At 49.7% G+C, this 17934-nt stretch overlaps 1 protein-coding gene across 9 annotated transcripts in view; it reads left to right on the top strand.

Moving 5' to 3' along the window:
- RNF144A (ring finger protein 144A) overlaps positions 1-17934 on the top strand; it is a 114612-nt gene that overhangs the window by 71747 nt on the left and 24931 nt on the right. For all 9 annotated transcript variants that reach the window (XM_060168473.1, XM_060168472.1, XM_060168467.1 and 6 more), the window contains exons 3-5: positions 4051-4196; positions 16016-16120; positions 16258-16318. In XM_060168473.1, the coding sequence (XP_060024456.1) occupies positions 4062-4196; positions 16016-16120; positions 16258-16318 (301 nt within the window). In that variant the 5' untranslated portion in view covers positions 4051-4061. The remainder of the gene's footprint in view (positions 1-4050; positions 4197-16015; positions 16121-16257; positions 16319-17934) is intronic.

The raw sequence follows: 17934 nt of genomic DNA, 5'->3' as shown, positions 1-17934 counted from the left end.
TTCTACTTGACATGCACATTAGGAAAACAAACACTTTTTTTTCTCTTATTGTGCATTGTGATTTTCTTTGCAAATTCCTGTTTCAATTTTGCAGCTGTTCAATGTTTGCAAAATCATATTCAGCCCATCCTGTGTGTCGGGAAGGTCGTGATGGGCTTAGACAATGTATCCTTTTTTTTTTTTTTTTGGTAAAATATGTCCAATTGTTGTTCCCATTGAATCATGATTGTGAGCTCACCTTAGAGAGTGTCTACTCTGTAGGAAAGAATACTGACAAGTTGCCAGGAGACCGTGTCTGACCTGCTTCAAGGCTGAATCATGGGGCTGGGAGGTGAGAGGCTGCGGCTGACCTGTGCCCAGGGCAGTGGAGGCCACACTGTCTCAGGTCAAGAGGAAATCATGGTCCAGGAAGAAAGGAAGTGAGAGGTCAAGCCTTGCAAGTTGAACTGAGGGTCATTATAAACAAGAAAGGAGCCAAGCTCAGAAGCTGGGGGAGAGAGAATTGTCTGGGGAGGAACCAGCCAGGATGGGACCAGTGGTCCAGGGTGAAAGGCAGTGAGTGCGGTCAGGGCCGTGGGCTTCAAGGACTATGTCAAAGGGTTAAGTCCCTGATTTCTGCCATTTGGGGTGATGTCCAGCCTTGGAGCAACCTGCACAGCAGATGATAAAGCAGGAGGCTTCTGAGGTTTTGGTGTTTGCTTCTTCCAAAGATGACGGCCATCAGCGTGAACTTCCTAAGACTAAGTCCATCTTACCATCTCTCAGTTTTTCTCCTCCCCTTGGTTCATATGGGTTAATGTCCAAGCTCTTGAACCCGACAGAGCCTAATGACCTTTACTTACCAGGAATTTTAAACGTATTCTTTCTCACTCACTCTTCACAAGTGTACCTGGGAGGTGATGGTGTGTACGTTTTACAGAGAGAAAAACACTAAAGTTCCTCGAGGTTGAGTAATTTCTCCATAATCACATGACCAAGTGGCAGAACAGGAATTTGGACCCAGGTCTGTTGGGTGACATGTCATCTGCTGCTCAGTGCCCTACAGAATCTGGACCCCAGACCTTTTGGACAGTGTCCACTGCAGCCTTTCCCCAGCTCTCCAGGACAGAAAAGCCAATTAAGCAACCTCTGTCCTCTTGGGGACATTTCCAGTCTTAGGCAGTTTCTCAATGCTTCCAGTAAAGCTTTGTGATCCCTGATAGGGCTTAGCTAACAGTCTTAATCAAAACACAGTTGACACTCTGTACTGTGAGCTTTAAGAGATATTAAGGATTAAAACAAAAAAAGGTGCCGAGAAACATACAGAAAAAAGTCTTGGCACCTGAGCCCAGGATCCAGGCAACACTGGACATTTAAAATAATCATCATAAGCATAAATTCAAGATGCAGGGAGATGTTCCAAATGAAAATGAACTCAGGGACAGGAGGAGCCTTGATTCTGGTACACTCTGCACCCCCAGATCGCTGAGTGACCCCCAAATCACCTAAGTGTTCTGGTGCCCTTGGATTAAGGTCAAATGATCATGTTTGTTTAAATTAGCCGGAAGGCTCCAACCCACCCCAAAATTACTTGAATTTGTGTCAGAGTTCTTTTCTAACAATGGAAAGCGCACTTACTTTAGACTAAGTCGCCCACAGATACTAACTGTCCTGGGAGGAGGCTGCTGTCCATTCCCTGCCCCGACCTCGGATTTCCCGCCCTCACTCCCAATGCCGATTCCCGCCGGAATTCAGTAACTCCCCTCACTTGCTTGAGCTCTTATAGGTCAGGGTCTCCTCCGCTGCTCTGCCACCCTGACATCACTCATGCTCCTGGGTCGTGTGTCACTGTGTCTTACCTCCTCTGTGCGTTCCCAAGACCATCGCAGAGTCTCTTCCCCAGCTCACACGTGCCTTCCCCGCCCCCAGCGCCCTGCGTAGAACCCACAGTGGTTCGTCCTAAGTAAATATTTGCTTAGTGATACCCGGTGAGCTGTGGCTGTCAAAACACGAGAAATGGATATAATTTTTTTCTAAAAAAAAGTATCATGACAGCTCCCTGACCCCAGAAATAACTTGCACACCCAGCCCCTGGCTGGTATCATCAGAGGCCTTCTCACAGGTGGATAAACTATGGCCAAATGAGGCATCCCAGGGGAAGGGACGAGGGTTTACTGAGCATTGCCCATGTGTGTCAGGTCCTTCATATGATCTCTGCTAATCCTGCACCAGCCCTGGGAGATGGAGGTTGTGGCCCCATCACACACATGAGCAGACTGAGGCTGACAGTGGCCAAGTAAGCCAGCACCCTACTAGATAGGGGTATTCTGTTTGCCCTGGAGGAGCAGAGTTCCTTCTGCCCCTATGGTGTTGCCTCCACACCCTGTTGCCTGGTGAAAGATGCTGGGTTACCTCTCTCTCTTATTTTGATATCCACCCCCTTTTCACCTGTATGAAATGTAACCTCCCCTTAAAACTCAAGCCTTATCTCCCCTGCGAAGTTCTATCCGGAAGATTCTAGCCCAGGCTGATTTCCAGTTTTCCCGAGTGCCTTGAGCACTGATTTCACACATAATCCTACACTCTGCCTTGTGTTATCAATTAGCTTTTTATTTGGCAAAGGATGTTCCTGGGTTGAATCCGAAGACCCTAAGGTGGGGAGCTCTGTCTCACGCATCTTTGAGACTTTCCAGGATCCGAGAGCCGTTTTGTGTACGTTCTGGGCGTTGGTTGGTGTTGCTTTGTCTTGTTTTCTTTCCCTTCATGTGTGTACCTTGGTCGTTATGCGTACAGTCTTCTGCTGTACATGTGGAGTTGAACAAGACAAACCCTCTTTTCGTGGCCTCACAAACTCGGGGGGAATGTAGGTGTGTCTTGCCATCCAAATCTTTTCATGCCTCAGTTTAGAGAGTGAGGTTAGGGGTTCAGTAGGGAAGGATACCAAATTCTCTAAATCAGTTTAGATCCTGAGATTTGGATAGCAGATAGTGAGAGTTTGGATGGCCGTGGATTTTATCTGAAATTTTAACTGAATCTTTCGCAGTTCTGAGTTTGGGGGGCAAGGGGCTGCTGGTAGAATAAAGCACATACTTACCCACCACAGGTGCAAAATAAGTGTTGTAAGGCTTAAATCAAGCCGCAGGGGGTATGCTAGGAGCAGGGAGCCATTTCCCTGCATGCAAGAATTCAGTCAATCAACAGGAAATTATTGACGCCACCGTGGGTCAGAGCCGAGCTAAGAGCTGGACACTCACACCTTCTCTGTTTCCCTCGAGCAGTAAGCAGTGGAAATCGGTGTGTAACATAGCAATAGGAAGATGCCTGTTATCAGGGGAACACAGACCAGAGGTGGATGTGCACAGAGAATGTTGGGGAGGGTGGGGAAGTGAGGATTGTTCCGTGGACGATTGTGAAGTGTCTGTCACATACCGGGCACTGTTGGATGCACTTGACCCACATAAATGAACAAATCTGCCAAAGGGCCTTGCCTCCCTGAAACTTACATTTTAGACAGTCTTCCAGGACTTCGGAGGCAGTGGTGCTTGAGCTGCTTCTGGAAGGTCAGGTGACACCTGGGCGGTGAGGACAGAAACCAGTGTGGAAGGACCATTCTACTGGGAGGGCACAGAGAGGCCAGAACTCCACCAACTGGTTTCCCTGGGATATCCCTACAGCAGAGACTGGAGAACACTTTGATCTGATTAGTAACTATTTTAACAAAAGCGTCCTTTGCCGGGTTGCTAAGGTTCTGCCCTCCTGAGCTGGGTGCTTCGTTTAGTGGACGGTGTCTTCCTCAGTACCCATCAGAGGCGTGGAGGGAAGGATGCCGACGGGTAGATCACTCGCCGTTTTGAATATTACCATCAATACGGGAAGGGAATCGCCCACAGACTCAGATCAGGGACCTCTGGCTAAAACTTCTCAGAGGACCCAGACGAGGACTCTAAAACCCCGGCCCCTCAGTGTTCACTTGGCCACCCCCCAGAGCCCCAGTTTCAGCCAGGAGTGACCCCTGCCTCGGTTCTGGTGGAGGCCACAGGTGTCTGATGCCTTGTGCTTCTCTCGTTTCAGACTGCTCTGCCATGACCACAGCACGGTGCCGGCCCACCTGGGACCTGGCCCTGGACCCGCTGGTGTCCTGCAAGCTGTGTCTCGGGGAGTACCCAGTGGAGAAGATGACGACCATTGCCCAGTGCCAATGCATCTTCTGTACCCTGGTGGGTCTTGCAGAAAACGCCAGTTTAATAGAATTTCAGGATGAGCCTTTTTCACTTTTGTTTTTGGAGACACCATGCAGCCCTTTGCCCTCACTTTTACCCAGTTATCGGAGGGATTCCCCTCCAAATCAGTCAGGCTCCCCAAGCATGTTCGATTGCAGGCGCTCGTGGTGCAAAAGTAATCAGTTAAACAGAATCTTAGGAGCTGGGAACGCAGTGGAGAAACCCTGAGCATGGCGTGTGCGCTCCTTTCTGGAAAGGCAAAGCTTCACCACAGCTCCCTTTAAATTTGATTGAACAGTGACATGACTGAGATTGCAGGGGTGCTGGCCTGGTGAGTGTGTACGGTAGAATAGTCAGCTGTCCGTGTCAGCCGTCACTGCTTTAGTGCTAAGCCGGAGAGGCTGCATCTTGAAATCACATTTGAATTTCCTGAAGATGCAGCCAGCGTCACCGTGGGCCAAATGCCCTGCTCTTAATGCCTGTAGGGGCTTCTGTTCCCATCAGGCCTCTCTCAGACCCAGCATTTTACCTATCAGAAGAGAAACATGAGGGTGTAGGGTTTGTTTTCAGTTTGTCTCGTTTAATTTTGCTTGGTTTTTCTTCCCATTCAAGAAATACAAAAACAAAAAAGAAAAAAGAAAAGTCCAGAAAAAACAATTTTCCTTTAAACTGTGAAAAACTAAAAAAGTTTCTGAATTTGACTCCTGTTATAAATGGACTGTAGGGACGGCCTTCCCATGTATGGTTCAGACGTCTGGACTGGGTTCTGTCCCCGGCAGCCTCCTCCTGATTTTCAGAGACTTCTTTCTTCTTGCCCCTATTTTACAGACCTTATTCTGTTTGCCTCTGTTTTACAGACCTTGCCTGTTTGGGACCTATGTGCATTCAATAGCATCATCTGCATTTTACAGATGAGACGGAGCTTTTAGTCGTTTAAGTCTGGGTCTCTGACTTCCCTTTATGTTAGACACTGGCTTCCTGAGGGCACGGTTCTGCCCCCAAATGCCTGGTTTGCAGCGGGGCCCACGATAGATAATCGGGAGAGGCAGCTGGGTTGAACCGCACAGAGTCGGCCTCAGCCGTGTGCTTAGCAGCCGAGAAATGTGCCTCATTAAAGCCCCAGGAAAGTAACTTCAACCTGGACCACCGGAAGTTGCTTTGGGCTTTTTCTGAGCTGGGGAAGGATGGGAGGGAGAGAGCCCTGGGGGGAGGTGGGTGGAAAGACAGACGTGCAGCCAATGAACACAGAGAATTGGACTCGTTTTCATTTCTGGAGGATGAGATGGTCCAGCGTGGGGATGGATTAAAGAGTTCTCTTTATGCAAGAATTGCCTCCCTCTTGCCTGAAGGGGAGTTTTCCGCATTCTCAACCAATTGGCTCGATTCCCCTCTGCAGATATGCCTGTAGGCGAGCTTGCTGCCGCTCGTGTCCCCTGCCTGCGTCGTGTGGGGAGGGCCTCATGGGCCCACGACTTCTTTTCTTCCACTGTGAGGTCGCCCATTCACCCTGGCATGGTTTTACCCAGCCTTTCATTTGTTGTCATTGTTGTTTTAGTTTTCTATTTCTAGAGCATAGTAGTGAAAATAAATAGGCAAGTCTAATTCAGATCAAACATTTAATTTAAGTCAGGGACTGTGAATAGAGGAAAATGACATTGTTTTCTCAAAGAGGGGTTTGCTGGGAGCACTGAGAAACAGGTGACAGCTGTGATTGTTTTCTCACAGCCATTTATTAAAAATTAAGATGTTGAGGCAGGCTTACTTGTGTCCGCAGCTCCCTGCACCGTGAAGCACAGGAAACACCTGCGTGTCGCAGACTGGGGGAAGGCGCCCATGTCCCCTAGGGCTTCCGTCACCTGCTGTCCCCTCTGTGTAGGCCTCAGGGCCCCCCAGCCAGCAGAACTGCCATTGTCTTCTTCCTGGGGACCGACCTGGGAAGGTAGGAAAGAGTGAAGAGAGAAAACTGTGCAAAGCTGAAAGGGGGCACTCTTCAAATAAAACACTACTAGAGAATTATGGGCTTTAGGTCTGAGGTAGATTGACCTCAAGGAGGAAGGGGATCGAGGGGAAAGCCTGGTGTTTGGGGTCTGGCGTCAGGGCACTGAAACGCAGGCTGTTTCTGACCTCAGCTTCCCTTGTGTGCCTCATCTGTATAATGGAGCTGAACGGAGTTTACCCTAAGGTTCAGGAAGGACGTGTGAAGGAGTTGCCACGTGGAGGCTCAGATCCTCTCCATCTCGCTTCTGAACTGGGACTTAGAACCGCAGGGATTCGAGGGAGCTCTGGGCAGCTTTCCCCAAGCGTGTGTCCTGAGGAACACTTGTCCTCAAAGATGCACTCAGACAATCTGTGTGTTTCAGTGGATTTACTAAACGCAGCATGCCGTGTCCCTCTCTGTACCCTTACCCCTGGGACGCTCTGGGTGCCCAAGAGCACAGAGAAAGCCCCGAGGAACCCACACGAGGGACAGCTGTTGATTTAACCTGCATCTCCCCAGATTCCTCGAGCACCAGAAGTGTGTGCCTACCACGTACTAACGTGGCGTGACCATGACACCTGTTCTGGGGGATTTCCCTTGTTTACCGGGCGCCTGGTGGCTTTAGGGTGAGTTCAAAGGTCATGGAGAGCCTGTGCACGGGGCCGATGGGGCGTGACACAGGTAGGAGAGGGATGCACTGGTCCAAGGGTCTCAGTGGCTGGAGGGACCCTCCCAGCCCCGTGCACATTTCAGGTATGATGCTAAGCTCCAGGGGTTTGGAGATGTGACGCCCACCAGGTAGCTCAAATGGTCAAGTTTTGGCTGAATGTGAAAATGAAACTTAAAGAGATAAACGTAAACTTGAACATTTGTGTGCAAAAATGTGAAATCTTCAAGTATGACCAACAGTTCCTGTGCAAAAGTACTGGGAGGAGAGAAAGGGTTGCTGACGTTTATGTCAATATATGTCCTTAAACTAAGATCCTGCACTGAGAGCCAATCCCATCTCCATTTCGTCAGCCTATGTTTCTGGTGGCCTGGGAGACGCCCCGTGGACCAGAAGCTAAAATGTATGACATTTTAAGCTAAAATGAAGCCCATCAAGGCCATTGTGGTCTCCCCTATACTTGCAGCATCCTATAACATAGAACGTTTATGGTGTTTCACTGCTGACAAAGCAGGGTCAGTGTGACAGCTTGCAGCACTGGAGGGGATCTTCTTGTTCCGAAGGTTGGGGGGACTTGAGGCTCAAAGACGTGGGGTGCTGTGGTTCCCCCCTCAAAATAACACGCCCCAGGGATCAGGAAGGTGGAAATGTCTGTTTTCCGAGACCCAGAACTTCTGACTCTTTCCCTTAGTTATGTTTTCTCATCCAGAAATCCAGCACGTGAGGAGATGGACCTTGACTTGCACACCTTAACATCCCCATCAGCTTTGCACAAAGTGGGTGCTTGGTCACTTCCATTCTTCAGTCCTTGTCAAGCTCCAGCCTCTGCCAGGTGCCCTGGGTACCTGGGGGAGATGAGAGCTTCCAGTCTCTGCTCTCCTGATCCCATGTGTAGGCGAGAGAGAGGTCTGGGTTGCTGTCATTGGGATGGAAAGACTTGTAATCGCAGGATAAACAGAGGTATGTGACGACACAGAGAAGGGAACTCACCCGGCAGGCTTCAGGGGGTCACTTGAAGAAAGCGTGATGGATAGAGCCCCATCAGGAAGGGCAGGCAAAGGACGGGGTGCCATGAGGGGTTCCCACAGTGACATAACTGGCAGGGACTAGAAGGGCATCAGGCCAGAAAGATGCGAATGTGCAGCTGTGCTTGGATGGTGACGTGCAGAGAGCAGGGCAGCTTGGGTCATCCACCTCCCGCATGAGGCCAGAGATGTGCAAGGAGCAGAAAGCTTTGGGCCTAGAAAGTGCATGAATCTTCCAGTGAGACCAGCTTCTCAGCAGGGCATTGTTTGCATAGACAGCCACAGTTTGGACACTGCAGGAAGGGCACTTGGCTAGTCCTAGGGTCCGCCCCACCGTTAACAATGGGGGGCCCTGGGCGAGTCCCTTTCCCCGTCTTCTCTGGTGCCCTTGTCCAGGGAAGGAAAGTGGGACTCTTTAGTCTCTGAGCTCTCAGACTGCATGGACACTGTCACTTGCCAGTCCCACTGGCACTGCCTTTGTGTAGGCATTAAGAGCTTCTGGTGGCATGAGGATCCTGCCCGTGACCCAGGAAGCCTGCAGAGCTGGGGCTCCCAGTGATGGTAACAAAATGGTAGCAGCTGCAGATGGCATGTCCTCACCCCGCGCTGTCCACAGGTAGAGCGAGGGCATCTCTCTCGGTAACTTGTGGGTAAAGAAGACACGTGTGTTCCCAGGGAACCCTCTGGCCTCCTTGGCTGTGTGACCGTCATTGCTCCTGTTCTTGGGGCCGGCGAGCTGGGGCACTGCTCACAGGCTCCGCAGGTGTGGTTTTCATTTTTACGTCTGGATTTAGGGTCCCTCTAAAACTTCCCCTTGTGGGTGAAAGAACAGCTTCTCTGATTGCCGGTGGTCTACCCCGTGCCTTGCGACATGGCCGCACTTCCCATAAGACCCTGCCAAGTGGGCAGGATTCTCCATCTCCTAAAAGGGACACTGCAGCTCAGAAAGACGGGACCAGCGGCTCTAGAACGTTCACTGGGTGTGCCTTGACTCCAGTGCATTTGGTTTTTGCATTAAAACCTGATGCCTGTGCATTAACCATGCAGAAGAAAGTGCTGACTCCTGGTATCAGCTTTGCTGACAAACATAACAAAGAACTGAAGGGCTGCTGGGAGGCATTTGCAGGCTCTGTCCTGGGTCACGGGCACTGGGCTTCCTTCTCACGCCCCCAGATCTCAGTACCTTCCTACCCAGGAAGGACACTTGGGTCCCTCTTTGTCTCTCCTTGTTTTGTGCACTTGATTCTGAATCTCAAAGCCGACCTCCCTGTTCTCTTGCAGGAGACCTATCCGCATCCTGCTGCAGTCAGGGTCCTGGAACCCTGCCCCATTGATGGCAAGACACCCAAATGGGCATTCTCGGTCACCCCAGCCCCTTCTTATTCATGAGATAAAAGACAAACAAAAGTCTTGGTTTCTCCATTCGATGGAATAATCTTCAGTCCTTTGGAAAATCTAGACAGCTGAACCTAACGAGACTGGGTGAACAGAGTACCCCTCTGTTAGAATTAGCCCTCAGGTACCACCTATTCTGAGCAATTGCCCATGTACTCCCATTGTCACACCCTCAGACCCTCAAACTCATCATATCCTTGCATCCCCTTCTCTCACGTGCCTTCTTAAATTCACATGCACACAACACACAGATCCCACACAACTGCGCATGAAACACACTCATTCTACTTTCAGGAAGAGTTCAACCCAAGGTTTATCTGTTGCTTCTGCATTTCCGGCCTCCTGGACTTTTGGTGCAGAGTAAATGGGTATCTGTTGAGTGGATGAAACAGAGGACCCCTTTGTGTCCCTGACTCTGATTTCCATGTTAACCCTGCCCACCACAGCCGGCTCTGTCTGGCCTTCCCTGGGAGCTCTTGGTGATGAAGGTGTGGTTTGGTGAAACGCTCATACTTGCTTCTCCGCGGCTTAGGAGAAGAGAGACCTTGTCCTACACACACGGCGTCTCCTGCAGCTCGTTTAGAAGCCCGAGGGTGAGGAGAGCGCCCTCCCTGCGGAGGAGAGAATGGTGTCTTCTCGCCAGAAAGGCCCAAGGACAGCCAGGGAGCAGAGCCCTGAGGTTACCTGGAGCAGGGCTGACCGTGGGGCTGCACCTGGTCTTCAGCAAAGCCGAGGGGTCGGAGCTCAGGGGAGCTTTAGTCCAGGAGACAGCAGATCCTGTGGTTTGTCAAGAGCAGAGGACAAAGAGAGCACAGAGATGAGAGTTGGGTTTTGTTTTCTGGGGGTTTTCTTTTGGTAGAAAGTACGTCTGCATTTTGTTTTCCTCTAAAAATTTTACAAAAGCAACCTTCATACTCTGGACTCCCCTGCTTTGGGTAGAGTCCCATTCCTGCAGTCTGGAGCAGCGTTGCGGCCAGAACGTTCACCACGGGGCCGGCTGGGTGGCCTGCTCAGGTTTCCAGCCCCTGGTGGCATGGCCGGGGGGTGGGGGGTGATGCAGGAAGCATCCTTGTCATGCCTGCTGTGCCAGGCGGTGGCTCCCGCCTCCCTGAGGACAGCTCTGTGAGGAAGGGCTTGCCCTCCCCGCCTGCGGAGATGCCTGGGATGCCACGTCGTCCAGCTGCTCTTTGGCAGTGACCTGAGGTCCGCGCCGCCCTGGGTCTCCCCTCCTCTGCACGGCTGCCGAGTGTCCATGTCCATGCGGGTGTCGGCTTGTCGTGTGTGTGAGCGCTCAGCTCCCCAGTTGTTGGCATCTGCCTTTCCCTGCGGCGTTGTTAATCCCTTGCATTCTACCAGCACTCCCAGGCGCAGGGACTGGAGAGATAAACGGTTCTTGCTTTCAAAGAGCCTGCCTTCTAATGGGGAAGGAATGTAAGCAGACACTCAGTGATGGAGGCCGAGGGGATGCCGGGCAGAACACGTGGTGCGTGTGCGGGCACCATGCCGGAGCACTGCGGACCCTGGGGCACCGACTGCAGAGGCACCCTTTTCTGTCCACCAGGCTTGTCTCATTCCACACCGTGGAGGACGGGGGCTCAGAGAGGCACAGCTCTGGCTCCAGTCACACATCTGGCAGGCGGGTTCGCTGGCATCCCAACCCAGGGCGGGGGTTCCAGGGTCCTTGCTGTTTGAACACTGTTCGTGGGGGTCCCACCACAGTTGTTTGGACCTGCCTGCATGGACTGTTTGTAAACAGTGGATCTTGGTAAGCAGAAGCTACTCAAGCACCTTCGAGCACGGTTTCTGGAGGTTTCTTTCAGCTGTTAGCATCATCAGTAGCCAGCGGGCGTCCAAGGGAGAAAGCAGATGAAATCCAGGCTTGCTGCAGACTCTACATCAGGCAGAGGTGTCTGCGTGGCCCCCTTCTCCCTGGCAGAAACCTTCTGGCACGGCGGAGCTGCCTTAGCAGGTCAGCAGTGCTGCCTCTGCCTTTGGACCGGGTTTCAAAGACTTGGACGACACAGTGGAAAGCGAAAGGCCTGGAACAGTCTGCGGCTCTCAACAGCCCCCCTCCCTCCTCCTGCCCTTTGTGTGGTAGACGCTCCTTTGCTGGGACGTCTTGTCCCTCTGGCCAGCTTTCCATCTCTGGGATGCCTTCCTGACCACCCGCGCCCCTGAGGTGGGACCCCACTGGAGCCCCAGCACAGTGCGTCTTAAGGATCTGCACCCGCATCTTTTCCCACAGGGGCCTTGGGGTCTTGATGTCGGGGAATGTCCTGGCATCCAAGCATCAGGGACACATAAAGACACAGTCTAGTTTGACTCAGACTTTGCCACTTTAAAATGCATACAATGCTTTGTACTGAAAGAAAAAAAAAAAAACCTCATGAGGTAACAGAAAATAAGTAATAAATGATGGCTCATGAAAGAATTCTTGATTGGGGAGGAAGAAGACACGAGTTTGAAAAAACAAAACCCTCACCTCTTTGGAGTCAGGCACACGTGTGTTTGAGCTCGAGCTCCTACACTTACAGACTCCACCTCTGGGCTCGTTTTTAACCTCCCTGAGCTTTGTTCTCTCCTCCATAAAATGGGAGTGATTAACACCTCCTAAGAGCCTCCCATTTATTTAGTTGGCTAACACAGGTAGTGATGAACACAGGGTCCTGAGGCATTTGGTTACAGAGAGCTATAACTAATATGATGGTAGGAAGTATCAGTACATCAGTGTCTGCCTTTGTCATGTATATTTTGACTGAGGTTTCTCTGACGTATTTTTGTGCTCGTTTCAAGACATCTTTGTGCTATTAGATTGAAAACCATAGCTTGTGAGTCACGGTCTGCTTTATATCTGGAAGAAGCCCGGGCTTGTTTTCGGTGGGTGCTTGGTCAGACACTTAGATCCTCATCTCTTTTTATATAGTAAACAAACGGATGCTTCCAGAGCACAGTCATTTTGCAAATTGCATAGCGGCCTGCTAATGGCATAGGACGGACGCTCCTGGGTAGTCCTCCGCAGACGTGACGCACTGCTTGTTGATACGAGCAGTCTCTTCAACAGAGCAGTCTCTTCAACAGCGTCGTTCAGACTCGGAGATGCCCCCGGGTGTGTGCTTCACACCAGCTTTCATGGCTGCATTTTGTAAACCTTCTCTCGTCACGTACTTCTCTGCACAGTACTGTGAGAGTTTTCAGCATTTTATCAGTTTATGGCATTCCCGTGTCCTCCAGAGACTCGATTTAGACAAACTTAATTGTAAAAAGTAAAATATGATCTTGTTGCTAAGGTTTTGACTTTCTTTTCACCTATGACTGTAAGACATCTATCACCCAGAGAGACACACCGCAGGTAACCGCGGTCCCTCTCACTTAGCTGGTCTGTGTGTTGGGAATTGTGCCGGGTGCTTCTACATAGTTTCTTTCTTACCATGGCAAAAGCCCAGCAAGGTGGGCATCTGTATTCTGTAGTCAAGGGGGCTGTGGCCCAAACTCTTCACATAACCGGTCCGCGGCTCTGCCTGGAAGGGCAGGGATTCCAGGTGTCTCTGTAGCTCTGAAGCCTGCGGTGTTTCTCTTCCTCAGCCTCTGCCCCCAGCCCCACACAGGACATTCGCTTTCCAGTCACCTCCCACTGTGAACAAACCTTGCTGTCAGGGTTCAGCACACCACCAAACCCTGGTGCCGTCCTACTGAAGAGGTGCAGGCCTGATGGAGGCTCGGCGTGACCCCCTCCCTCCTCCTCTGCCCCTCCCTCGTTCTGGGAAGCTCCCGTGTTGGTTTTGATGAGTTTACCTCTGAAACCTCTGCCATCTTAGGCCTCAGAGGCAGTGCCAGGACTAGGCTCATCCTTACTCGGTTCTCTGGAGCTCTCTTCATCATCACTGCATTGGTGAAACATAGATGATCTGCGGAAAACCTGAGTTCAGGGCCCGCGTGGTCACAGGGAGCTTGGATAGGACAGAGGCATACAGGGCCCTTGGGTCGTAGCAACCCAGGCTGCAGTTGACACGTGGAGTCTGAGCGTTCTGTTCAGTGCTCTTGAGAGAGGCTGTAGGAGGTGGGTCTTTTCGAGGACTACCTTGATTTCTATTTTTTAAGGAACTGCCATCTTTAGAGTCTTTAGTGAATGAAATACTCTGGTTTGCTAAAATGGTGAGAATTACCCATTTAGATCAACTGTCATTTATATACTGAGCATACACTCTTGTCCATGTAGTCTTCTAGACTCTTTCTCTTTTTGTTTTTTAACATAAATGTATTTACTTATTTACTTATTTATTTATTTATTTTGGCTGTGTTGGGTCTTCGTTGCTGCGCACGGGCTTTCTCTAGTTGCGGCAAGCGGGGGTTACTCTTCATTGCGGTGGCTTCTCTTTGTTGCAGAGCACGGGCTCTAGGCACGTGGGCTCAGTAGTTGTGGCACGTGGGCTCAGTAGTTGTGGCTCGCGGGCTCTAGAGCGCAGGCTCAGTAGTTGTGGTGCACGGGCTTAGTTGCTCCGCGGCATGTGGGATCTTTCCAGACCAGGGATGGAACCCATGTCCCCTGCATTGACAGGTGGACTCCTAACCACTGAGCCACCAGGGAAGTCCTCGACCTCTTTCCCTTGCACAATATTTTTTCGACTCCACCATGATGTAGGCTGAACCACCCTAAAATGCAGATCCAGAAAATGAGGCTGGTAGAGAGGCAGACTTGTTCAAAGCACAGAACCAGTGGAAAGTGCAGCTGGATCTGATTTTAGGCCCATCCGTTCCTAGTAACCATGCATTCTTATAATGAAATGGATTAGACATTCTGCGGGGGGGAGGAAGAGGCTTAGGAAACAGCTTATGTGCTTTCCTTTTTTTTTTGAATTTTTGAATTTTATTTTATTTAATTTTTTATACAGCAGGTTCTTATTAGTCATCAATTTTATACACATCAGTGTATACATGTCAATCCCAATCGCCCAATTCATCCCATCACCACACCCCCTGCCGCTTCCCCCCCTTGGTGTCCATACATTTGTTCTCTACATCTGTGTCTCGATTTCTGCCCTGCAAACAGGTTCATCTGTACCTTTTTTCTAGGTTCCACAAATATGTGTGAATATATGATATTTGTTTTTCTCTTTCTGACATACTTCACTCTGTATGACAGTCTCTAGATCCATCCACGTCTCTACAAATTACCCAATTTTGTTCCTTTTTATGGCTGAGTAATATTCCATTGTATATATGTACCACATCTTCTTTATCCATTCGTCTGTCGATGGGCATTTAGGTTGTTTCCATGTCCTGGCTATTGTAAATAGTGCTGCAATGAACATTGGGGTGCATGTGTCTTTTTTTTTTTTTTTTTTTTTTTTGCGGTACGCGGGCCTCTCACTGCTGTGGCCTCTCCCGTTGCAGAGCACAGGCTCCGGACTCGCAGGCTCAGCGGCCATGGCTCACGGGCCCAGCCGCTCCGCAGCATGTGTGATCCTCCCGGACCGGGGCACGAACCCGTGTCCCCTGCATCGGCAGGCGGACTCTCAACCACTGCACCACCAGGGAAGCCCCTGCATGTGTCTTTTTGAATTATGTTTTTTTCTGGGTATATGCCCAGCAGTGGGATTGCTGGGTCATATGGTAGTTCTATTTTTAGTTTTTTAAGGAACCTCCGTACTGTTCTCCATAGTGGCTGCATCAGTTTACATTCCCACCAACAGTTCATGTGCTTTTCTTGATGAATCACTGTGACACGTAATAGTGTTATTATAATAGTGTAGTGGTGGTGGAATTATGAGCCCCAGTATTACACTGGGCTGTGACTGAAAGGAGGTTTGGAGACGCTGGTGAGATATTGTGCTCTGTTGTCCCTTCACTGAAAGGTCTGGTTTCCCATGCTCTTTGAGTTCTGATGTAAGCTTCAATGTTTGTCTCAGTCACAAATGGTAGTGAGCTTGCAACTAGGGAAGGTCATGACCTTTCTTCTACTTGTTGTTTACAAAGGCTTTTTAAGGGAGTATTGGATTTTTACGACTAGCAGACAGTGAAGCAAGAGTAAACTGGCATTGGGAAAGGCCTCCTCACTTTGCTATGAACTTTGCTTTGTGTCCCTCACTGATTTTTCTGACTTACTTCAGATGTCCAGCCAGACTGCCAAGTAGCGGAAGGTGGTAGCAAGTAATTGCCCAGTAAGTAAGGGGTCCCTGAAGGAGGATGGGCAGCCATACCTGGGTTCTCGGTGTGGGGTGCAGGGGCGACTTAGAGGCAGGCGAGGCTGGCTTGGAATCTGGGCTCTGCCCTTGCTGTCTGGGTAAGCTGGCAGTTCCTTCTTTGGTGACTCAGTGTTCACACCCGAGTGATGACATGGTCACACCTTTCCTGCGAGAATATTCTAAGGAGCACGTGAAACAATGGAATATAGGGGACTGAGCATGGCGCCTGACGTCTGATGTGTGTCTGAGGGACGCGGCTTCCCTGCTTCCCTCGATGCCTCTGCTCCTGCCCTGGGCGCACTGGCATGGTGTTTGCCAAGGTCGGGCCCAGGGGTCCAGCCTGCATCCCTAGTCCCGGTGCAGAAGAGGTACCACGCAAATATTTGTTGAGTGAATACAACCCCTAATTTGGTCGTTGCTATGGCTACACGGCAAATATACAAAAAAACGCATTGGAACAATGTTCTTGATTTGCCCTTTTTTTTTTTTAATGCCTCACTGCTCCTTCAGCCTTAGGGAAGTAAAGATGTTTACAGATATTTCTCTGTTTTGTTTTTTCTTTTTTTCAGTGCCTGAAACAGTATGTGGAACTCTTGATCAAAGAAGGATTAGAAACTGCAATTAGCTGCCCTGATGCTGCCTGCCCCAAACAGGGCCACCTACAGGAGAACGAGGCACGTTCAGCTGGGAAAACTGGGGTGCACGAGCATGGGCTTCTCAGCGGATCGGGGGTTATGGGTTCTGTCTAGGCTGACCTGGCATTGTAGTCTAGCCCTCAGATTGTTATACTCCTTTTTCTTTTTTCCCTTAGATTGAGTGTATGGTTGCAGCTGAAATCATGCAAAAATACAAAAAGCTACAATTTGAAAGAGGTAGGTGCCCCAGTGTCGTAGCCCGTGACAGAATCCGGGTAACTTTGGGGAGTGCTTTGGGTGATTGTGATTATAGATCACTTGGCTACAGCAGAAGTGAAAACATGGATGTAAATTAGACTTCTAAAGTTCGGCTGTCGTTTGAATTCTCTGCAGAGCTCACAGCTGGAAGGCCTCTGTTGGGGATCTCGTTAGGAACAGGAAAGATTCGTGAAACACAGCTTGCTTCTAGGGGTTTGGGATTTGGGGGGTAGTTTAAAGAGACCCTCGTGGGGCATTATTCTCCAGCCAGGTTAAGGCCTAACAGTCTGAGAACTAATTCTTTGACCTCCGGAGAATTTAAGAGATACAAAGGCCTGGAAGCAAGTCCCGAGGTCACGCAGGGTGGAATCGTGGCGCTCGCCATCCTGACCGCACACATGTCCGTCGCGTTCACAGGCTGCGTCATGCACGCTGGGACCAGTGGCTGCTGAGTCCTTAGTTCACCAAGTCTCCCAACAGCCCGACAAGGTTGTCTGTTAACCTGACACCCACAGAGACTCACTGACGTGCCCTGATTTCCATCTCTGGTGGGTAGTGGGGTGGGGTGTGGACCAGGTCCCCCGCAGTGCCCTGCCCAGCCCTGCTGGCTGGAGCCGGGCCGCTCCAGAGTTCAGACACGCTGAGCGTCCGGGATGGGTCTTTCTCTTTGCTGTCTGAAATACGTCAGGATCATAACATGGTACTTTAAAGAGTCTGTGGATTCTGTTTGGCCTCGTTTTCATATATATTCTGGACCTTGGGCTCATCTGAAAAGGAGCAGAATAAGACATGGGTAGAAGATGTTCTGTAGGTAAAACTTTATTGTGAAGATGCTGCATCCGGACTGTAAAATTTTCAGCTCAGTTTGTGAGCACTGAAGTTTGCTCCCCGCTCTTCCTGGACTGGTTCTCGGTCCTTGCCTGGATCAGGCATTTATGAGAGATGAAACCCTGGGTGGTGTGTTTACAGGAAAACACCATCAGGATGGGAATGGAATGCGGAATAGACTAGAGGAAAGTGTCCAGAGACTCTTAGTTTAGCTGAATGTGGAAAGTTTTCTTTTTTTTTTTTTTCTAAAGAACTGCTAAAGATAGCTGCATTTCCTCTTGAGGCTCACTTCTCAAGAAACAAAAAAAAAAAGGTAATGTGTGGCCAACCTAAAAAAAATCAAACAGGATTTTTGATGGCATTGAAATTTGTTTTCAAGAGTTTATTTATTCAAATGCCATATATTGTTTGGTTTGGGGCAGTTTATAGCTTAAATATAATGTCATGTGATACAAAAGTCAGTATGTGGAGCAATAAAATTAAGTTGGATTTCTGAGACTTTGAGCGTCTTCTGAAAACATTTTCCAGTGGGAATCTTGACAGAAAGTGGCAGTTACTTGGGTTACAAGAAAATGAACTTTCTATGACATTGAATTTAAAAACGCAGCTGGGTAAATATTCCTACATAATAATTTTAACTGTGTTATTTCTTCCGAACTTTAGCTTAGTCAAAGATTTTTTTTTTCCTTTGCATAATAATGAACCCAACTCGACTTAGGTTAAAAAAATATCTCTCAAACCCATCACTTTAAAACATTTTTCTAGCA

This window comes from Lagenorhynchus albirostris, chromosome 13 (genome assembly GCF_949774975.1).
Source record: "Lagenorhynchus albirostris chromosome 13, mLagAlb1.1, whole genome shotgun sequence".
Lineage (NCBI taxonomy): Eukaryota > Metazoa > Chordata > Mammalia > Artiodactyla > Delphinidae > Lagenorhynchus > Lagenorhynchus albirostris.
Note: the sequence above shows the minus strand (reverse complement) of the source record. Positions and strands in the feature narration are given on the sequence as shown.